Source organism: Calidris pugnax, unplaced genomic scaffold, assembly GCF_001431845.1.
Source record: "Calidris pugnax isolate Ruff unplaced genomic scaffold, ASM143184v1 scaffold219, whole genome shotgun sequence".
NCBI classification, from domain to species: Eukaryota; Metazoa; Chordata; class Aves; order Charadriiformes; family Scolopacidae; genus Calidris; species Calidris pugnax.
Window position 1 is genome coordinate 4,831,971 of NW_015094507.1, and position 23,723 is coordinate 4,855,693.

The 23,723-nt window shown below is 40.6% G+C and overlaps 1 protein-coding gene across 1 annotated transcript in view; it reads left to right on the forward strand.

The window, feature by feature from the left end:
* Positions 1-17,040, forward strand: part of ROS1 (ROS proto-oncogene 1, receptor tyrosine kinase) — a 69,067-nt gene extending 52,027 nt beyond the window's left edge. The window contains exons 42-44 of the mRNA XM_014964406.1: positions 317-451; positions 5,748-5,911; positions 15,666-17,040. Of these exons, the coding sequence (XP_014819892.1) occupies positions 317-451; positions 5,748-5,911; positions 15,666-15,811 (445 nt within the window). The 3' untranslated portion in view covers positions 15,812-17,040. The remainder of the gene's footprint in view (positions 1-316; positions 452-5,747; positions 5,912-15,665) is intronic.
* Positions 17,041-23,723: the final 6,683 nt, after the last annotated feature.

The following is a 23,723-nucleotide window of genomic DNA, read 5'->3' on the forward strand; positions in this document are numbered from 1 at the left end:
TTTTGAAAGACACCTCTAGAGATTTCTAAAGACTTGTTTAAGTGAAGACATGCTCAGCGTTGAGAATGTTGCCCAGGGAAGCTGTGGGCACTCAATGCCATCTAAGCAGCACCTCCATGAGTCTGGGAAAGTGTGCCAGTTCTACACATTTATTTTATCTGTTCCAGAGTCTGTCTTATGGACATATGAATTGTTTCACAATAAATTAAAACTTCTTACTCCTAATTTTTCTGACTGAGTTATATTCTTAGGTTAGAGACATTTTTACTGTTGATGATGACTATGATAATTAATTTATTTTTTGGTTTTTTCTTAGGGCTTTTGGAGTCTTAGTGTGGGAAACATTAACTTTGGGTCAACAACCATACCCAGGTTTCTCCAATACAGAAGTTTTGCACCATGTGCGGTCAGGAGGAAGGCTGGAAACTCCAAACAATTGTCCTGATGACCTGTAAGTTAATTTTGCTTAAGTGTCGGTGGTAATATTTATAAGAAGCAAGAGTTTTATTGCCAAGTGGCCATCATTTTGAATGTTATTTATGCCATGCAGAGTTCAATATCCTCCATTTTATTTCAGATAAAACAGCTCGCGTTTGTAGCTGCCAACCCACTACTAACTCATCCAATAGTGCAGCCTGTGAGTAAGAACTAAGTGTTGAAGCTGAATAGTGGATTTTGGTCTTTTAAACAGGATTTCAGAGACAATATAGTCAGTCTTGGGTATGACTCTGGTAGTAATGTGATAACAGGCTAAGAGTGCCTGATGGTATTGGTTAAAAGTTAAGATGGCTTTAAGAAAGAATTTATTGGTCCCTGTACCCCATGTGCCTGCTTTCCCAATGGTAGCTGCAGGAATTAGGCTAATGTTAAAACATCTGTGGAAAAAAACCCGTGCTCTCTTTGCAGATATAAATGTTAGAAAAGCCAATAAGAAAAGCTGAAACAGTACAGCAAAAGGGTTGGTTCTTTTGGTTAGTCTTTAGCTGAGCTGGATAAACAAACATTCCAATTTCCATTTGTCTCTTGAGCACAAAATTCAGGTTTAATTGCAAAATTCTTGCAATTTAAAGAATAAAATGAATACATATAGTGGATTGAACTCATACTGGCCAGATGTGTATAAGGGAGGAAGTTGAACCTGAGCCCAGTGATCACTCAGTATTGTCTAATTTCGTGTCTCAGTTCTTATATTCACCACTCTGCATAAGCAGTCACAGCAATGCACTTGACAACTGGTCCTACCAATGGAAGGAGAGGCTACTTGAAGTGCACAATTCCTACTCTTGGGGCTGAGGAAATGACTTGAGAACAATTCTGTGATTGGCAAGCCCAGATCTCTGTGATAGGTCTCACATCAATTACTATGCCCAGAGTTCCAGAGAGGGTAATTATTTATCATTATGTAGGGATAGCTGAAATACCATATTAGCAATAAAGAAAAAGTAAGCTTTAGCACTTGGAGAAACTGGAGAACTGAAAAGATTCGGATTTTGTTTTAAGAACACAGTGAAAACTGGAAGTCACAAAACACGTGAAAGTCCAAAGCAAGTTCAGTTTCAATATTTTCTGCTGAAAAAGGGTTTCCCCAGAAAAAATCTGGCAGCTGTCCGGTCAATAAAAAAGCAGAGAAGGTAATGTATATCTATATACTAGTTAGATATTCAAGCTCACACAGAGGCTCATAAGTTGCCTTTAAAATGGGTGACCAGATCTTCAGAAGAATCAAGAAAACTTTGCTTGAAATGATTTTTAAGGTCCCAGTTCTTAAATTTAGCATGGCAGGTAGGGCTTAAGTGCTGGTCTGCCTGTTGTGACTTGTAGGATCAGGGTCTAATAGCAGTAACATAGTTTTTAAAAGCAAAGGGGTTGAATAGGCTCTTAGACTCTTGTACCATCTTTTATCTGTTTTGGTGAACACTCAGCACCTGCACACAGCTTCTGTCAGTAGCTAAATAGCTTTTTGCTACTTTGCTAGGTCATTAATGGCATGCTGGGATTCTTGGCATTCCTGCTTCCCTCCTTGTGGTTTTGAACCTGCATCAGGACATCAGCAGTCAGTAATTGTCTCCTTGGCACTTTGGCTTGCTCATTGTCATTTGACAAAACAAACCATCACTGATAGGAAGAGAGTTCAAAGGCCAAATTACTTCAGCTGAGAAGTGTTTGGGAGTCTGTGGTAGGCTTACACCACAAGAACAAGTAGGGCTGACACAGAAACCTTGGGGTGTAACGGCACTAAGGAAATGGTTTGGGGTTTTTTTTTGGCAGGGTGCAGAAATTCTCCCCCTTGCCTCCAAAAGATGTTACTCCAGGGAGTAATCATCTGCTTCCCCCCAAAGAAGTGTGGATAAGTAAAGCTTGGTAATGAACTGAGAAAGGGGCTTGGGGATCTATAAATGAAACACATTTATTGAAATATGAATCGAATGTATGAATGGCACTACTTTTGCAGTCAGAGATCTGCATCTGGCACAGCCACCTGGTTGTGAGCCTTGCACACAAGCTCATGCCAAGGTTTGGACTGAACTGAGCTAATTTAACATAGATCTTGAAAGCCTGTAAGTTGCAGTCAGGAGAATTTGTACAATTGTGATGCCAGTTGCTGACTTGGAGCTGCAGTTTCACCAAATGCTCACTCCCATACAGGGTTATACAACTGAGTTTGATGAAGAAACTTTGGTTTGGTAACTAAGAGCTTTTGCTATTTGGCTCTGGGAATGTCCCCTCCTGCCCCAACCTTGCTCCCCCCAGCCCCTGCCCCTTTGGAGGGATTTCAGGGGTGGTAGAGAAGAAGGGCTTGCTCACAATGCATCAAATGAAAGCAAGGGCTCTTCTTCATCCCAACAAATTGTCTCCTTTTCCAAGAAAATCCCCACATCAGTTATATTTTCCATCTTGTGTGAGATAAAATTGGCAATGTCCTGTAGCTTCTGTTTACCAAAGTGTATTTCAGGAATTGTTCATTTTCTGCCTCCAATATCAGATAATGAATATTAGTTCTTTGTTTTTCTAGGCTCTCAAATTCTTACTTGTCCCACATATGCAGCTCTATTGAACATACGGTTACCAGTTGTCCAACCCAGATAAAACACAGTTGTGAAATGTAGGTGTGTAGGCGTACATCCAGGTGTACAGGCTAGCTCTTAAACCCAACATAAACCTTTAGCTGATGTTGTGTTTGGATCTGTTCTTTTTCATTTCTTCCTGAAAGGCTTTCACCATGAAGTGGGGGAATCCTCTGAGTCTCTTCCTTATGCTGAAGCTATGTGCTATTTGTGAGCCCATGTTTGGCTCCCTAGAAAATATAAGAATATGCTCAAGCTGTCATTCATGTACATCTTGGCATATTAACCTGGCTTTCACACTTTTGACTGGTCTCGTGCTGATGTTTTTTTGCACTAGTGAAAGTTTATGCCATGTGACTTAAAACTTTGGGTGTCAAAACGTGCCTTGCAAGCTAAATATCATGCCACAAATAGCTGTCAGTGCAAAATTTGCAGATATACTCTGAGATGGCATGAACATTTTTGTCATTAGAAACCTAAAGCCTATCTAAATTAAATACTTTGTGAATAATATAAGTTCTATCTGGTATTAATATTTTAACCCAACCAGCAAGTAATTTGATTTAGGAAATAAGAAGATGGACTATAATTAAAATGAGAAAATCCCAATTCTGAATGTTTTGGCAGCAATGAATATCCCCATTCAATAACAGTACTGAACAGCTTTATAAAACCGATTGTCCAATAAAAAATAAGCCATTTAAAAAAGACAGTGATCAGTCTTAGGAACACAAAAACATTCAGAGTTCACATTTGTTGTGTTCTTGTTTCATACATGAAAAGAGGGTAGGTTTAGATCGTATATAAGGAAGAAATTTTTTGCGATGAGGCTGATAGGACACAGGTTGCTCAGAGAAGTTGTGGATAACTGGAAGTGTTGAAAGTGTTCAAAGTCAGGTTGGATGGGGCTTTGAGTAACCTGACTAGTTGAAGGTGGCTCTGCTCATGGAGTGGGGGTTGGATAAGGTGATCTTTGAAGGTCCCTTCCAATCCAAACCTTTCTATGACTCTATGACCTATGTATCATTTCCTGTTTCTTTCTCCCTCTGTTGGCCTATGGCAGTCTGTTTCTTCCTTAACATTAGAGGGGCAGAGTATTTTCATTACTAACACCTTGCAAACGGGTCTGCTCATGAGATCCCAAGTGCCAACCTGACAGAGCACAGAACCTGAACTCATGCTTTTTTCTTGGGTATCCTACCAACCAGCATGACCAGGTAGCAGATTGTTTAGCTTCCAGCATCCAAGCATGGCTCTCGACACTTTTCTGGCAGTAGGACAGCCAGGGTTATTTCACCTCCTTTGGAATCATATTCAGTACTTTTCCGTCTATGTGTCCAGTGTCTTCAATAACCAGTACACCTGAAAGTAAACAGATGAAGTGATTCAGAGCATTAGGAAGTCACTGCCACTTTTTAGATTCTTATAATGGATTTTCAAGACTTCACTGGATCCTTCTGAAAACACAGAATCGCTCTGTCCAGCTCCGCAACCATATGATACAGGTTGATGAAAAGTGGTTCTGAAACAATTTTTCTACTCAGGTTTCTCACCCAACACCAGTATTTTATTGAAAAATATCACTGAAAAATCGGAAGTCAAGAGATTTCTCCCACCTGTCACCAAGGGTGTTGTAAAATACCCAATTGTGGTGAAGGACAGCAGTCTCCTTTTTAAGATGAATAAGTGAGGATCTGAGCAAGCCAATACATTTCACATAACTCGGTAACGCCTGGTATCACATAGCAGCAGGTCTGGGAAGCTGTTTGTCAGGGGAGGATTTGAACTTAGGGCTTAGAGGTGAATACTCCACATTCCAGCAGCAGCTTCCTGGCTGGCCTTTCACTGGCTGCTCAAAGGCTGCTCTCGGGTTTTGAGACTGTAAGACACCCCTCCTCTCTGAACACTTAGCATATCAAGGTGCTGGCTCTGTTTTGGTTTACAGGCTGGCTCCCCCTGGCTTTTGTAGGATTTGGTTTTGTGTAGCCTAACTCACCTCGAGTAAGCAATGTAAATCAGCCCTATCCTTTAGACAAACAGGAGGGGCAGTTTTCCACTGAATGGTACAGATAGTATCGTGCAAGGTGGGCTAGAATCCCTGTACTGGGTGGAAACTCTTTTGCCTTTGATGGGAAAACTTACTCCTATTTGTTTTTGTCTGGAGGCAGAAGTCTAAATTAACCCTCTCTGTGCTGGAGGGTTTGCCTTGAACTTCCCCTAAAGTTGAGGTGGTGTGAGTTGAAGGAGGATTAAATAAACTGATAGCTTCAGGTTCATTTCTGGCTTTACATATCTTTTTTTTTTTTCTGTGAGAGAATTACCTCCTTGACAGCTTTCTTAGAAAATATTGGTGACTTCTTCAGTGAGAGTAGATATTAATGGTGAATATGCCTTTTTGTGTGTGTGTGTGTGTTAATGGTATAGCTGTTCCCAATCTCAAAAATATCCATCTTTGAAAAATCAAAAAACATTCATAGTGAGCATTACTAACAACTGATCTTTAATGTGTTTTTCCTTCCCTCAGCTGCTGATCATATTCGTTGTGCCACATACAAAGTTTTCAGAAGTTGAAAATCTAGGCCAAACTTGCTTCTCAGATAATTTAATTATAAGCTTTGAGATGAATGATTCTATTATCTTTAATTTTTACATTGTCACTCTTTTTTTTTTTTTTCCCCCCAGATGTGATTTAATGAAAAGATGCTGGGCCCAAGAACCTCAAAACAGACCTACTTTTATTTATATTCAGAACAAACTGCAGGAGATAAGACACTCTCCACTGTGCTTCATCCACTACCTTGAAGACAAAGACGCAACAACTGGAGTCATCAACCAAGCTTTTGAAGGTGAGTCTGGGCCAGTGGCTGCTGTCCTCATGGCTTCTGCCCCATGAACTCTAACAAAGTGTGATTCAGCACTTCTTTTTACTGCATTTGTCACTGCCTCAAATTGCCTGCCTATAAAATGGGAACAGCAAAGACTCACCTCTCTAATAATAAACTTGTAAAGATTCATTAGGTGCCATTAGGTGCAGTGCATTAGGTAAAGCGTATATAAGGTTACTAAGCAAAAAGACCTCTAGGAGGTTGCAACTGAGCCTGCATCACAGAGACATCCAGCTTGTGTCATGACAGAGAGACATCCAGTTTGCATCGTGATCCTGTTCTGCTAAAGTAAATTTTCCTTGTACAGGCAGGAGAGCTGTACAAGAAACTGTGATAGGTCCAGTCAGGAGTCACAGCATGTCAATGCTCTGCACACTGTGAATGAATAATACTAGGTGACATTAGGAAAAATATACTTAACACTTAGGACACAACAAAGCCCAATTATGTAGGAACGTTGTTAAAGTTGGGAAGACAGGAATTAAACAAATAGGTGAAGCCAAATTTCAAGTTGTCTGTGATTCAAATAATCTAAACACAGAAATGAACAACCTGACTGAGTCAGAACAGGAAGATTTTCACAGCTTGCAGTAACTCCTCACTGGCTAAACCTAGAAAAAAAGTGAATTCTTAGTAAACACTGTGATTTGAAAATCTGAAAAAAAGAAAGCTTTTATTAGTTAAAATATTTAATTTTTATGTCAAGGTGGTTTTTTTGTTTGTTTGTTTGCATACCACTGTTTTCTAGTGAAAAATATTTCCTGTGAAAAGAATTGTTTTCCATTCCAAAAAAGCAAAACGTAGGTGTTTCTAAAATTCCTAAAGGCATTTTTTCTTTTCATTTCTTCATGAAATGTTGTTGAACTGATAGCCCACCCTGCCTCATAAACACTTTTGACAGATCGATATTCTGAATTTCCAGAAAATCCATTCCAGGAATAATACACTACCCAATTGCACAACTATGTAGTCATTTTTCTGCAGGATTCTATCCATATTCAATTTACTTGCATTGTCCAATGCTCAATTAATGATAGTCTATTTGATATTTTTAGCAAATCTTTATCATTAGGTATAGCTTTACAAATGTCAGTTTATCCCCGTCATGATTTGCCCCTCTGCCAATGACAGTCTGTGTGTGATATGGTTATATGTCACTACAAGACTAAAGATTTTATCTTCGTTGTGATGGGACCAAAGTAAACCAGTACAGATAACTTACCATGTCCTGCTTTCAAAACAGCTGATTTTGCACCAATATGCTCCAGTGAAGAGGTTTGTGCATTTGCATGTAGTGTAATTTCCTAGTTTATTTAAGGGCATCTTCTCTCTGAATAGTGGAGTTCAGGAAAGAGATACTTAATCTGGCGCAAATCTAAGCCTGGCATTAGCTCAGGAAAGGAGTACAGCCAATTAATTAGGCACTTTGCCCAAGCTAATAAGCCTTACAATTTGGATGGAGTTTATCTCGCCTAAATGCAGCTGTCTAGAAGCTAGGAGTCTCACCTAAGATTGTCATTCTCTGTAGTCAGGAGGAGAAAGAGACATCTCCAGAGAGTGACAATTCACGTGTTTTAGGCATGTACCGTAGCATGAAAGGGATCACCTTTTGCCTTTCTCTCCGTTGATGATGGCTGGACCTGCCATATTCGAATTGGACACTGCATCTTGGACTAGGTGCTTAATTTTCAGATGGCTACAGAAACACAACTGGACTCAGGGCTGTGCTGATTTGGTTCCCTGCATCTACTCCTGAGCCTGTGTGGTTTCCTAGCTTAGACATCTTTGCTATGTATTCCTTAACTCCATGGGCAACAGAGACCTGAAAACTAAGGGAATTAAGAAATTCCTGTGACATTATGTCAATATCTGTTAAAATCTTTAGCAGGGCTGAAACTTTTTAAATACAAGCCTGCCCCTCTGCTGCTTGGAGATGGGGAAACAGGCTGGAATACAGGTTGTCATCCTTTTGGTGGAGCAGGTCTGGCACAGATGTAACATGCAAGGATTTTAGTTTCAGTGCAAGTCTCTGCTTCGCATCCGCCAGCTAAGCATGATCTTTCCCCTGCTGTTAACTTGCTCAATCTAGGAAAATCAGTACTTTCACTGGGTTGACAAATATATATTCTTAAAATAAAAAACATTCTTTTGCCAAAATTTCAGTTTTTGCCACACAGCAGAAAAAAACCCATTGCTTTATTTGTTTGCCGGGGACAGAAGTAGCATTCTTCGAAATGCCCAAGTTATTGAAAGGGAAAGTATGGATTGAGACTGCCATGAAAAGTTTCAGTTTGAATGGCTAAAATTTGAAAAAAACTATTTACTACAGAAAATGTGGTTGTGTAATGGACTTTTAAAGTAGTCTTAATAATAATGGTACTCCATAAGGTATATTACATTTAGGGGGTCTGCTGGCAGTGGTCATTTTTTAAATCAGACTCTATTAAGTCTCTTTATAATAACCTAGTTAGTAAAATCTGTCCCACTGTGGTAAACAGGGCAATCCAATGCAGGCAGAGCTTTGGCAATAGCCCTCAGAGCCAGCCTGTTTTCTCAGCACACTCTCTCCCAGAGCCTTACCCGTTTCCCCAGCAGCTGCCCTGTTCCCTCTTGCTGCTTCCCCCCATTCTTCCCTTTCCATAAGCTCTGCCCAGCCGTTGTTGCTGCCACAGACCCACTGCTGGATCTGCATTGGGGTGGAAAGACAAAGTAACTTTTTTCATGCTTCCATTCAAAGTTTTCATGCTTCAGTTCTTGAAATTCCTCCTTAACTTCTCTTCAGACTCACTTAGTGATTTTCACACAGGGAACGTCCATCAGGAAATAATATAACTTGAGTTTTATTAATCTGTATATCATCCTTTCATTTAAAGGCATTTTAAAAGACAAAACACTTGATAAGCTCTTTACATGTGTCTATAACACACATACTTCTTTCCACATATATGAATAGTCTATCTGTAGGTTATTTACCTCCTTCCCCAAGTACAGTCTTTACAAGCCCATTAAAACTTTATGCTGTGTACTTGACTGAAGGCCTAGAGTCCCGAGGATGTCTTAATTTTGCTGGGTTATCTGATCAGGGATACATGCATATCAGTTTGCTGTAGCTTTCCAGACTTAAACTACTTCAACTGTTTTTCTGCCTGAGAAATGTAAATCTTATGCAGCAGAGTTGAGTAAAACATGGGCTCTAGAAGTGCAATTGATTTCAGCAAGAACTGGCAACAACGTTCTAGTTGGGCTTCCTGATTAAAACGCTCTCTCCTTCATGACCCAGTTTGTGAACAGTTTGGGGCATGGAATATGTTTCAGTCTGTGGTTTTTAAAACACTGTATAATAAGTAAAGATATTTAAAATAACCATTAAGTTCGGATTCATTTTTAGCTGGGACTAAGTGACTTACTTCTTGTGTTTGTAGTATTAGTAGATAGATGACGGCCAAAACAAATAATCCAAAAGACTGTTCCATGATGGATTGTCCTGGTCAACATTTTCCAAAAATGTTACACGGTCATTGGCCTTTGTGTGTAATGAAACTCCTGTCATGAGCCTCCCGCCAAGAAATGCTTGCTCTCACCAGGAGACTTGGTTCCAAAAGAAAGGGCTAAATGTCATGCAAAGTGAAACGACAGGCCTCAAAATAACTATGATACTTAGCCTTACATGGAGTCATCCATCTTCTAGTTTCTGCTGAGCCTTACGTAATTGTAGGTAGCCACACCTTAGGTCCATCTGTGCTGTCGGTGCTATTTCATAGGTGGGAAAGCTGGAAAACCGCAGATTTTTCTCCTCATCATTAACGCTGGTGCCATATGACATGCAGATTGCAAATGAGGGTGAACTAACACAGATACTATGCTAGTGGTCTGGACAACATGCTAGCAGGATAGTGTGAGGATGGCAAAAGGGACAACCAGCTTTGTTATTGCAACTGTTGCCCTTCTAAAGGAGGCATCAAGTGGCAATAAATATGTCTGAGCAATACCAGCAGCTCCTGGCACTGCTGCTTCAGAAGGAGGGGAACAATCTCGGGACCAGAAACAGGTCTACCAGTTTAGAGTTCTTCCTTCTTGCTCTTCTAGGCTTTCCCAGGACACAGCCAGTGAGCATTAAGTAGTATTGACAACATTTTTTTAAGTGAGGAAGCACTTTCTAGCTAGAGGACTGGGACATCAATGGTCTTTGAATCCAATGGGAATTGATTGAGCCAAGGCCCCATCACGAAGGTCCCCATTCATTGCTGAAAGATAGGCTTCTCTTTCCCTAGTTTCAAGAAGTTCAAATGAAATGTCATGAATCAGTGTGCTAACAGGGTGGCCCTGCATTGCTGTATAAATAACCAGTCCATCTATTTTCAGACAGAACTTTTTACATTTGCACATACAGGACAGCACTATGTTTTTTCAGGTCCCAAGCATGCCCCTTTACGCGTGGAAACACCTGTTTGTTTTGGCAAACATCTTTGCCGACATCAGACAACTGGGCATTAGGCAGCTGGAGCAGCTCCTTGCCTTTATGACCCAGGAGAACTATTCTTATCAGTGCTGCTCCCCACCATCCCTTTGGACCTATAAGGAAAAAATGGTCAAATTACTCAGAAGCTGTGTCCCACCGTTACACTCTTACTGCTAGAAGGGGCTCCTTGGGTGAGAGGAGATATGGGGCAGTTGGAAGGAGACTGAGTAAATCCAGGGCAAAAGGCTAAAGACTAAACAGAAACACATTTGGCCTCTAAATCATAATTTTTAAATCTCTAAGCTGGAGATTTTGCTTGAAAAGTGTGGGAAGATAAAACAGTTTGAATTTTGTAACGTTTCCTTTTTTTCACTTTTCTTTCCAAAGTCAGTCACTCGGTGTATTTACTTTTTTTGGCAACTAAGGTACTTGCTAAAAATGTAACTTCTTTTTAAAAATCTCTCTGCAAAACTTTTCATTGAGGAGATTTGATATTAAAATCTGGAATCATCAGTTTCACCATTAATTATATATCTGCTCTCTCTGCTGGCTCAATAGTACTGGTTTGCTGTTGCCTGTCTAAGAGTCATCAGTTAATTTTCCTAAAATGAGCTGTGTTTTAAAACAGTATTCTGCACACCCCTCTGAACTTAAAGTAATCACTTGGGCAGACGGAAGCTTCTCTAAAGCAGATGTGTTGATAAGAGGCATTTTTAAAACCTTGTATCTAGTCTCCTTTGTATTTCTCTGAAATTCAGTAATCCTTTTCCCCATTTAGCTTAGTGAGTGGCTGACCCAAAGCCAGCAGAGGTCAGAGAAAAGGCTTCTTCCATAACAGTGAGTGGTTACAACACTGCAGGAAAAGGGGGACTTGGTGGTGTCATCATTTCTTACTTGTCCCCTAGACAAATGCTGTTTGATTCCAGAGAGCACACATGAGCCATATGATACTGCAAGGCAAGTCATGCTAATACTTTGCCTTGGACTGGAGAAAAAAAAGTCAGATGATATGATGTTATAAGAGCTGACATTTGTGTAGTATGTCATTTGTGTAGACAGTCACCAGAGAGCTGTAGACACGTTCAGGAGACGTTCCTGTGTACAGGTAAGGATGTGAAATAAGCATCTCCACAAAGTGACTCATTCCTCTTTTCTCTCTCCCCATTGACTCTGAAGGCAGCTTAGGCAAGGAGCTTAAACAGGACGTGTCAGATCTGGGTCGTTAAAAGTTGGTAAAATGTGACCTGGAGAAGGGGAGTGCTTTCTTATTTATAAAGCCTTACTATATTGCAGCAAATGTGGAATTGCCCTTTTTGGCTTTCCTATATTATGAATGATAATGAACAAGATAACAAGCAGGTTTATATCCGTGCTTCCCAAGACACTTTCTTGCAAACAGAGGTTTCAGACGACAGATCTTTGAAAAATCTATTAAAATAAAGAAAAAAAAAAAAGGACAGGCAGTCAATGCTTCAAGCAGTTTAGTGCAGTGGAAATGCAGGATAAGCAAAATTCTCACTTTTAGCACCTTTAGTGTTTGACAGAATAGCAAAGCTTGGTGAGTCACCCTCAAACCATGCAAGATCATATGCTTCATTAGACAGGAAACACAGATATATCTCCGCTGATATATAATACAGAGTGGAGTATTAAAACGGATATATATTTGTTCTATTTATATTCTTACTGGCAATGGGGAGAAACTGAAACACAGCACCTCCAGCTCCAGGTGGCCAGCAGGTATCAAGAAAATATTCCCTAGACAGAAACTATCTCCCTGAGCTAACCAGCATAGCTGAGGTGGAGAAGGCAGGGTTTAATAGCCACCTTCTTCACCCTGGAAAAAGATGTGTTATCAAGCGCTTCTTTTGGATGTGTTCACTGTGGGGTACACCTTTCGGCCATGCCAGTAAGTCAGACAGCCTCTCGTTTACTACCATGTACGTTGCCTGGCAGAGCATGTACGAGAAAAGCAAGAAGATATTAGTGGGAAAAAGTAAACGTGGCTGCACTTCTAAATACCTTACCATATTGAAGGTGCTAAGCATTGAATGGGGTTACGTTCTCCAGAATTAGTAACATCTCAGGCTGGCTACTTAGCTGGTGTAAATCAGCAGCGTGCCACTGGTTTCTATGGAGCTTTGTTAATTTGTGCGAGCTGAGGATGCGCCCCTGAAATAGCTGTAATAGAAGAGCAGGGTCTCCAGGTCAGTTTGTTCAGTGTCTACCAACCAGCTCTTCCACTGACATTTTCTTTCTTCTTATAAGTTGTCACCTTCTGAACTTAAACACCAAAAAACCCATCTGCTTATCAAGACATGGCAAAAATTTGCACCCTTCCAGGCAGGACTTCAAAACATGTTGTGAGCCCCCTCAGCCCTGCTGGGCAGGCGAGCAGAGACACTCTGCGATTGCGAGGCAGGATGCGTGACCCAGCTCGGCACCACAGCTGCCCGGCGGCAGGAAGCAGCTGACTGAGAGGCTGAGATTGGGAAGGGGGAAGCACGGATTTTATCAGGTTAGGGCCAGTCTCCTCAGAGGAGGCTAAGCAAGCAAACTCCATCCCGCATTACTATGAGTCAGCCAATCGTGGTTTCTTGTGTCAATTAACGCAGGGCTCTCTAGAGTAAGCTTCTGCCTACCCCTGGAGAGATGCAGTGTAATTAATTTACCTGTAGTTTGGCTCAGACGTTGTGCTTTAAGCACAGCACTACCAGGAAAAGTGATCAGCAAAGTCAAAGCTCCTTGCATTTAGGACCTGAGGCAGGTATCTGGGCACGTACAAGGCTGAGCTTTGAACATGCCGTTTTAGTTATTGGAAACAGTGTACCTGAGAGAGCACAAAGCTCAGCAGGAACCTGCTTCTCAGCAGAATACTTCTCAGCCTGCACAAAGCTCTGGACTGCCAGAGCTAGCCTGCCTCATGCCCTGAGGTAAGTTGTTTAAAGTGAATGTGGGTAACTCTACACTATGGAGCAGTCCGCAGTGTAGACAACCCCTCAGGATTTAAGCGTTTGGAGTCAACTCCCCAGCACGACTTCAGATTCCATGAAGGTGTTCCTTGGACGCCTCCTCTCAGGACGTTTTGTTGGCTCAGCCAGGCTTTGCTTGTGAAATCTGAGGGGATCACATCACATGGTTTATCCTGCATTTACTCACGTATAACCCAGCATGACTATACATCAATCAACTAATTTTAGCGATGTTAAAACTGAAAAGAAAATAATGATATCTCATAAATACGCTGACCTGCCTCCCCACTCCAGCTTCTCTCTTCCTTCAAATTCTTAACATTTTTGGGAAGGGGCTTCCAAAGATTATTCAGAGTTCTCTGCATCAGCTGTGGTTTCCCAGGGTGGTGCTTTTAGCATTTATGGGGGAATTTCACAACATATAATATTTTTTTCCTCAATTCCTCATTTTCGTTATCTTTTGTCTCCATCCATCATACAACTAAGTGAGCAAAAAGTATTTGCTTGCTTTGCTGACGTACATGAGAGGCAAACATTGTAGTACATAGCTTGACATCTTGACATCTTGGCTTGTGCTAAGCTTTCATGGGAGCCGGGCACTGCGCTAAGAGGAGATGGCACAAGAATGAAAGAAAGGGCACTTTTAGTCAAAAATCTCCTTGTGAAAGTGGCAATGATGTAGCTTATACAAATCATGTTATTGCAGAAAGGACATCAACATTATATTCTTCCTCCGTCTTTGGATAGAATAAGAATATTCTGCAAAAATAGTCTTTCTTGCTTATTTTGTCCCCGAAGCTCAAAAAGTAAAACCAAGGCAAGGTGTTGGATTTTTTTTTTTTAGCTCTTTTTCTCTATAATGAGAAATGCAGTGGTGCATAGGCTGAAAAAGGATTATAATATTTTATATATTCTGTAGTTCTCCAGACCTGTTGGGGAAAGAATTAGTAATGTATCTATATATCTGGTAAAAATATCTCAGTGACCTCATACTCACATTTGTGTAAACATCACCTCATCAGTTCCAGATACTTATACAGGAAACAAATCTGAATGCTCCTCTAGTGTTCTATACTTAGGCAGGTCAGCCGGCATATGTCTGGTCTGTAAATACCCAGTTTTACTTGAGTCCTTATTTTAAGGTTTCTCTCTTAAGGGTTTGCTGCAAACATGCACTCAGCATTTGCCACTCTGCCTTTTCCAAAGCAACTTGCCCCTGAGGGTTCCCATTAAAAGCTTTATTAAACAAAAAACAAAGAAGAGCTGTACCGGTTGGTAAAGGCTTAGTTGGGATTGAATTACTGAATATTGCCATAATAGTCCTGAACTGACAAAGTGAGTATCAAATGATTTTTTCGTAGCTATCAGTCACTGTGGTGTGTGACTACGCTTTGCTCTATGTCCCAATCCCCTTCTTACTAACAGGTTTCTAAAATCAAAATTCTCCTCCAGACTTTTCCTGGTAATCTTTCCTAATGGACTTTAGCATGTGGAACAGACTTTTGCCTTTATAGTTCGGGGGTATATGTGATTACAGTGACATAATAAACTGTATCTTGCCTGGTGCAACAGCCCAATGCCTGTGATTTTTTTGAACAGATAACCCCAAATGTCACATGTTTAATTTTCCAGTTGTGAAGTAAAATAAGGAGGGAGTGTAATAAAAGAAAGCGTATGTTACAAAAATAAATGCAAAAAATAGCAAGAATTATAGCTTGAACTCTTAGTTAATAATTTTTACATTTTTTAAAAGATATACCCCCTCCAATAGATTTCAGGCAACTCTGTATATATAAACAGCATCAAATTAGGGAAAAAACAGAAGGTTTTTAGAAATGGGAAAAGCACACAGGATTGTCAAGTTCAAGCTTCTAGAAAGAGAGAATAGAGAGACAGTATGTAATGATGTAGTAGGCAGAAAACTGCCTATATTAGTGGACTCTTTAGCAGTGTTATTAGTAGGATTACATGAAGGTATAGACTAAAATCACTTTGGCTTTGTTCAGCCTGCTTTTACTACCAAAAGAAGCAAGTTCAAGTATTCATAACTCTATTGTTGCCTATAGAAATATGAATGGTGATTACCAACCTTCCCCAAGTGATTTGTTTAAAGCTATAATCCACCGGCAGTAGCAGAAAATAAATTTGAATCATCAGTCCCTCTTTATGCGGTCACTAGGCCAACTCTCACCAACAGCTGTCTGACTTGGTTTGCTTTCCAATACCACATGTATATCACTGGGTTGTTCTCTTTTTTTTTTCTTTTTTTTTTTTTTAAATGCAGATAGTGATGTTCCATGTGCAGATTCAGACAGTATTCTTTCAACCACGCTAATGGAAACAAAGAATCAAGAGGGCTTAAATTATTTGGTATTAGTCAAAGAAGGCAATCAAGATCAAGGAAGCATCAATTCTGCTGAAATTACTTAAGTCTGATTCCCTCTGTTTAAAAGAAAGAGTGAAAGAAGAGAAAAAGCTCTACGAAAGAAGACATAAGCCAAGGAAAATATTCTGCACTTCGTCATATTTACAGAGATCTCTTTAAAAAACCAGCAACTCTTTAAAACACTAAAACTGCCACAAAATACCGTAAGGTACTGAATTATATGTAGCAGAATAAGACAAAAATTACATATCTTTTGATTTTCTACATGTTATGCTTTGGTTGTTTCACAAGAGATAGTTTAAGGGAATAAAACAATAAGACAGCAAGTGATTTTACTGTGTTGTTAACTTCACACAACCACATATGCCTCAGACAGCCCTTCCAAAAACAGAATGCTGGTATGCTGTTTTAAAGAATGGGTAAGCTCATTCATGAGAAGAAAAAGCATTTTAAATGTAGCTTCATTGTGCACAAATAAGATTTTACAAATTGAAAAACTGACATAAATTCTTGGTGTTTTTTTACGAACTCCAAATCAGAAAGCAATTGAAGAAAGGTGACTGGGTTGTCCACTGCTGAGGATGGTCTATTTTACTGTTTAATTTCAACAAATGTGTGCAATCCTCTTGAGTGTTAAATTGTACAGAGATTGATCTCTGAATCTAGAACAGCTCGTTTTCTTACATTTCTTTTCCTTTCCCTTTTTAATGTTGGTCTTCCTCCCTTATTTCTTATCAGCCCAGGTGAAGGAAAATTTTTCCTGATGTTTTTGGAGATCAAGTCAAAGTATATAACAAAGCAATATATAAATCATTATTGAATAAAAGACAGCAATGAGATTTTTGGAACATTTCATCATGAATAGTAATTTGCAAATTATCCAGAGCTATTCATTAACGTCTGTAAGGAAGCTAAAAACATGCTCAGATTTTATGCAAATATTTGATAATTGGGGACAATGAAGAGTGGTAAAGGCATTGTCTGATGCCAGAATGTGTACATTTTGAAGATGCAACTCCACTGAAATAAAACTTTAGAAGTTTCTTACATGGAGATCCAAGACAGATGAACAAGAAATTTGGGTTTTGACTGTTTTACTCAAATGAAATAGAAATTGAGAGCTTTTGAATCAGGATTTTTCAAAGTCCCTGTCAAAGCCCATTCAAGCCTATAATTATGTAAGTATTATTTTCTTCATCTGCAAATTAGTGTACAAGCCAGATTTGCTTATTACAACAATTGGAGCACTTCTTTTTTTTTTTCTCCCAAGATATGGTCACCAGATCGTGAGTGATGGATAAATAAATAAATACTGTATAATGTTTTGTTCCTCTTCAACTGCTGCTTGACTGATTGTACAGCCATTCCTTCCATTTCAATGACTTAAACGTCAGAAATATTTGCTAACCAGTACCCTGTGCCAGAATCCAGGAAGGTTCCGGTTCTGTAGTCACCACACCTGGATGACTTCATATGCATGTGTAATTCCACTGAACTCAACAGGACTGCTCAGTCAGCAAGCCACAAACAAAGATTTTGAAAGCCAACAAAACTTGATATATTTTTTCTTTAGCAGGAGACACCTTCAATCCTGCCAAATTTTTTTCTAGCCAACACCTTTCACAAGCCTCGTGACGTTGTGATGTGATAACTCCAATCGATTTGATTTTGTGTAGGTCAGACTTGAAAAAGGACAATGCAAGAGCCTATCCAACGTGGGTAAAACAGGTTAGTGTGCAAGGTGTGTCAGTGGCAGCATGCAGAAGTAATGCCCTTGAGGTCTTGAAGTAGTCACAAATACCCAAAGCAACATAGAAAGAACAGAGGGGAAGGTTGCTTTGGATTGGACTGCATCAAACACAAATGTCTCGATCCAAAACTAAGGATCCTGATCTATAACTCACTGAATTCAGGGGAAGGTGTACAGTGAGACTGAGTCTATGGTGTGATATCTATGTAATAAAAGGAATTATTTCTGGATTCCCTTGTAAGCCAGAGGAAGCCAGCTAAATAAGAGATGAACTTTGTCCTGGGAAGATTCCATCTGCAAGACCTGGAGGAACCAGAAAGTGATGTCTGAAGTCTGAATCACAGGCATTCCTATCAGCAATTCCAAAAGCTTCTTAGCAAAAACATCATTCTCAGGCTAGTATAAAGCTAACAGACCCAGTCTTCACCTTCTGTAACTCAGGTTAAATATGGTTATGTACAGCAGTGGAAAACTGCCTCCAAGTCTTTAGCTTCTCAAGATTTGGCCTAAGATAGGTAGACCTATGCCCAGCCAGTTACTGAGCAAAAGGTGGCTAATCTTCCTAAGAGCCCTCCTCTCTACTTTGCTGTTGAGCATGGCGTTATACGGTGTGGAATATCTCTTTGGTTGGTTGAAGTCCTCTGCCTGCTTGTGTCTGCTCCCAACCTCTTGTGCACCCTTGATCTATTCACTGGCGGGGCAGAGTGAGAAGCAGAGAAGACTTTGATGCTGTACAAGCACTTTTCAGCAATAACTAAAGCACTGATGTGTTATCAGTATTGTTTTGGTGACAAATCTGAAACATAGCACAAGATGAACTTCTATGAAGAAAATAGACTCCAACCCCGTACAGTCTCTAACCTGTCCAGAGAAGAGGAGACGTGTGCCCCCAGGTGCTGACCAGGGGATGCCCTAGGTGAGTGTGTGGGTTGCAACTGGTTACTCTCTCAGGCTCTTCCTTGTTCCTTGATGCCAGCACAAATACTTGGCTAGATCACTGAGCAATGATGGTGAGCATGCTTCAGGATGTGATACCACAGGCAACCCACTAGTGCCGGGCTCTCAAATGGCAATGACTGAACTCTGAGCCGTGCTTGGACCGACATGGACATACTATATGGCTTTAGCTGGCTTATTTAATCTCTCAGCTGCGGACTTGACATCCATGTGAATGGATGAAAAATATTTACTGCTACCTATGAATAGTATTTACTACAACATAACACAAATGCTGTAGCGATTAATTAAAGTTTGTAAATTATTTTGGAAATGTGAAGAGCTAGGGCAGATGTTACTTATTTACTAAGGCAACATTTTCAGTGGCATCAATTCTAGGTCTGCTGTCTTCAGTCCCCTTGGTCTACAGCAGGGGGTAACACCCCACTGTCAGTGCATTTCTGGTTTTGAGAATTGCTTGCAAAGGCTTTTGAGCCAGCACATACTGATGACCAGATTTATCCAAAACACGTGTACCTCATGCTTTCCATGTAGGACCACAATCAAGATCCTACAAAAGAAAAAAAACAAAGTTTTATGACAAAAAAGTTGAGTTCTTACTGGGTGAAAGATAAAATTATGGAAAGTTTGCTTGTAGTTGCTGCTGAGAGATATGCCAGGCTTCAGCGTGATCACTTGCTTATCCCCATGCACCAGAGAGGCAGTGCTCGGTAGTTTGACTTGAGCTATGGAAACATGGCTGTCAAGATCTCTGAAGAGAAAACTTAGCTTGAAAAGAGGATTTTTTGAGATATGAAAGGCCAAAGATATGTTTGCTTATATCACAAGGGACTGAGAAATGTGGGGTGTTAAGATTATTTCTTTGCCTTTTTTTGTATTTAATTTATTTTGTATTTCAGGTCTCATCTTCACTGGAAGACTTCATTGTTAAGTCATTCAATGGCATCATCCCAAGATTTGGGGAACTTAAAAATGACCACCATAAAGGCAAAAGGTTGTGCAACTACATGGTTAACACGAGTGCTTTCTATTAGTCTTCGTTACCTGTAAAACTGATAAGTGACAGGGACAAGAAAGGCAAAAGCTGAGTTCACCACAGCCCTGCTTATCCAGGAAGCTTGAGACAGGGCTCTAAAGTTGCTGTTTTTCAGCTCTCCTGGTATCCTAGATAACAGAGACTAGTAACATTCTTCAGATCACAAGGTCCCTCAAAATTTGATTCCCTTGGTACTTGTATGGAAGGGCACAAAGACCTCTGCACCCTTGATTTCCACAGCCATTTTCAGCAGAGAAAGCTTTGCCATCCATTTGAATTGACTAATGTCTCCATTTTTTTTCTCTTTTTTTTTCCTTTTTCTTTGACATCAGTGACATGCTGTCTATGATGGTTTGAGTCCTCAGGTGTGACTCTACTGCACACAACTGGTAATTCCCTGAGATTCAGGTTTAGGACTCTGCATTTTAATAATAACTGTAAAGACAAGCTTTCTTCTTGATCCAAATTTACCTCTTTCTACACAAAGCCGAATCTAATTCAGCTATAACAGATCTGAAAATAGTTATTATAGAAAAGAATGTCAGTAAAATAGTCCTGACGTCTGTTGGTGGTTAAAAAGTTCTAGTTCACCTTAATTTCTTATAATTGATTCTTGAAAGTTTTTCTTATATACACAGTGGAGTAAGTTGCAGGAGCTTGCATACCAGGTGGATTTTTCAAACGATCATGGCTCTATTTATAATGACACTTGGCACCTCGAACTGACATTATGTTTTAACTCTAATAAATAACGAGAAACCCAGTGCATCAAAGCCAAGTGATGATGCCAAAATATTGTCATTATTGCCAGTGACATGACTGATACTGCCATATAAAATAACCTTTTTTATAATGTGTTAACTTCTTCAGATGACGTCTTCCCTTTGGAGGACGTTCCTCACCTCCTCCTATCTTTTACGGTAAGAATGGAGCTGTAAAATAACAACTCTCTGTTTGGATATCAATTCCTTTTGCAATGATGTTGATATAGTTGGATCTTATTTTTCCTGCTATTTTTTTCCCTCTCCTATCTTCCCTAACAGTACAAGTCACTTAGTGTTCGTTGGAGATGAGGCCACTAAAATGCCTTTGTTGTCCTATGCAGTACAGTAAGCAACTAGTTACCTCTTCATCTGTCCTATAAGAAACTCGGTGGAGTTCCAACATCATTATGTGTCACCAAGATCTCACGACTGGTTAATCTCCTGGTGTATTTCTCTTCATGTATCCAATTTTCACACCTTTCCAGGAGGGCTGACCATGTGTAAGTTCTCAGTAACTTCCAGTCACAAATATATTTAGATTTCTCTTACAGAGAAACAGGAGAAGCAGGAGTCTAGGAGTCACAGAATTAACCTTTTCTGAGAATATCTTCTCTCACATCTTCATATTTATTCAGTTTGACATCACCACTTCTTCACGGATGGAAACCTACTCTCACAGTGCAGCCTTGTGTTCTTCAAATAGAACCTTGCCAGCTTTGTGCTTTCCTCAATTTGTCTGTTGACATAGTCTTTGTTAACTTAACAGAGGTATCACTCCATAATTTTTGAGACTGTTGTTTGAGGCACAAAGAATTATCCTCTACCTGAATCTACTAAAACAAAATTAGTGATGATGATAAACCCCGGTCAGTTGTCAAACACATCTTCTTGCCTACCCCACTCAGAGATGGCTCTTGGCTTTAGTGACAGCATCACCAGGTTAGATGCTGTTATTTCTCTTCACAGAAGCAAGCTGACAAGGGACTATTGGCCTACCTCTTCCCAGCATTCAAGGTTGGCATTAAGTAATTAATATAGGCATCAAAAACGAGGCGAAAATGACACATCTAGAAATATCATTAAAAATCTTTGTATACTTAACCATATGGCCTTGCAGCAGTAAGTTTGGGCAGTCACTAAAGGCTGGGTGAGGTGTCACCAGGAAAAGGGTTTGATGTTACTGTAGCTCAGTTGTGAGGCCTGCAAGCAGTAGTCGTAGTGCCACCAAAAACAAGCTTTCCCACTCCTCATTTCTGGGTTGCTCCTAATTTTTTTTCAGGTCTTTTCTCCAGGGGATATTTTCTGAAATGCCTACCTATAGGTGGAAGCGATAAAAGAAAAGACGATGAACAAAGTGACTAGAGCTGCAAGTGCCCTACTGCTACCGTGTTTGCGTGGTTGTGGTTTGGCTGGGATCACAGACTCCTGCAGCCTCAAACAAGTACGTATGTTTCTGGGGCAAGAGAAGCAAAAAAAAAAGTGAGCAATCAAATGGCTTTTAGGAGACAGGCCTATATGCACAGGGATTGGACAGTGACTAAAAACTTATGACTGTTACCCTAGGGGCTATGCAAACATAAGAATTGTGAATTCTTACCTGATTTACACTTTTTAAAAAAAAAACTTGCAGGACTGGCAAGTTAGGTGGCAAAGCAAAGCAATAAAGTTCTCTGGGAAATACACTCCCAAAGAGGGCAAACAAAACCGAATACAAGTGCCCCCTTAAACACAGGATTTGCATTTTCTTAGCAGAATAGACTCGCTGCCTTGACTCTCTGTGCTCTCACTGAAGTGGAGGTCATGGCTAGTGACAACTGGGAGCTGTTCCTGGAGGCTCTCTTGCCTTTTTAGGTTATGAGGGTCTCTGTGTGTTTAGGATAATATGATTGACGGCTCCACTCCGGCCCCAATTAGCACCCTATAATTTATTAGCTTCTGCTTTCAGATTATGCGCTAACTTCACAAATATTTCAACCACGGAAACAGCAGCTATCAAGTGTCTCTTTCCTGATCCAGCTCACTGGGCCTGCAGTTAAATACAAGGAGGGAGCTGTGCAGGTCTGTCAAGAGAGAATAATCATTTGTGTCTGTGTGCAACCGGGGCTGTCGTGGCTCTGTAGGACTCCACTTGTGGAAAAATACGAAATGTTCCACTGGATCAGGGATTAGGGCTTGGTTCCTACCACAGGGGTATGGTGCAGGATTGAGGACAATGTGCTGGCTCTTTCAGAGAGTGTGTGTTTGCCCAATTCTGTTTATCATACAAATACTGATGCTTCAGCTACAGGCAAACAAAAGCATCGGTGGGGAAGTTTGTGGCCCTCCTAATGCTCTTCCTTTGCTCCTCGTTGCTGCACCGCGGGGGCAGGCTGGCGAGTGCAGGGAGGAAGAGACTGGGCAGGCAGGAGAACAGAGAGGGGATGAGATACAGAGTCAGGGCTGGGGACAGAAGTCGAGAAGAAGTGAAGAAGTTGAAGGGGTGTGCTTGAACAAGAAGAGCTCCTTGCAGCGGTGCCCAAGCCAGGTGGGGCAGGAGGGAATGTGCCATGCAGCGGAGGAGACAGGGCACCCTCAGTAACATCCATTGTGGTCTTACACCTCTTAATGAGACAGCTCTCCTTGTTTTTAAGCCAAAGGGAGGTCCCTGTGCATGAGAGTGGGAGCCAGGGGCATCCAACCCTGCACCCCCACACCCCTGCACCCTCCGTGGGCTCCCCCAGCGCCTCCCCACGGAGAAGGCAGGGTCAGAAGGAGGGGGACACAGCACCCCGGTGCCTCTCCTTGGCAATTTGCGTGGTGCACATGATTCACAGATTATGCCTGGCTACGGAACCTGTAGAAGGGGCACTGCAAAAGTAACTAACTCCTGCAGTGTGACCGGAGAGGCACATGGACAGGGGGACTCTGCTAGCCTGAGCTGCTGGTCAGTACAGCCAGTTTAGAGAAGAGTCTAACCATGCTGGGAACTAAACTAGCAATTCAGTTCCCAAGGCTGTAGCCCCAAAGCTTGAGGGTTGACTGAAGTAAATCTTTTTCTTTTTTTCTTTTTCTTTTTCTTTTTCTTTTTCTTTTTCTTTTTCTTTTTCTTTTTCTTTTTCTCTTTTTCATTTTCTCTTTTTCTTTTTTTTTCTTTTTCTTTTTCCTTCTTTTTCTTTTTCATTTTCTCTTTTTCTTTCTCCCTTTTTTCTTTTCTTTTTCCTTTTTCTTCTACTTTTATCTTCTTTCATCTTTTCTTTTTCTTTTAATTGCCCCCTATTCCCATTTCCCTATGCAAAATTGCCTAGCCTACAAAATCAATGCCTCACTCGTCCAAATAATCACACTGCAAGTCCCTCTCCTTCCCCTGCTGCAACTGCTCCTCTGGGTGGCAGGCCAGGGAAGCCAGCCAGGACATCACAATCCCCCAGAGGAGCTGGCTCGCCCTTCTGTAATCAAAAGGGCATGTTAAT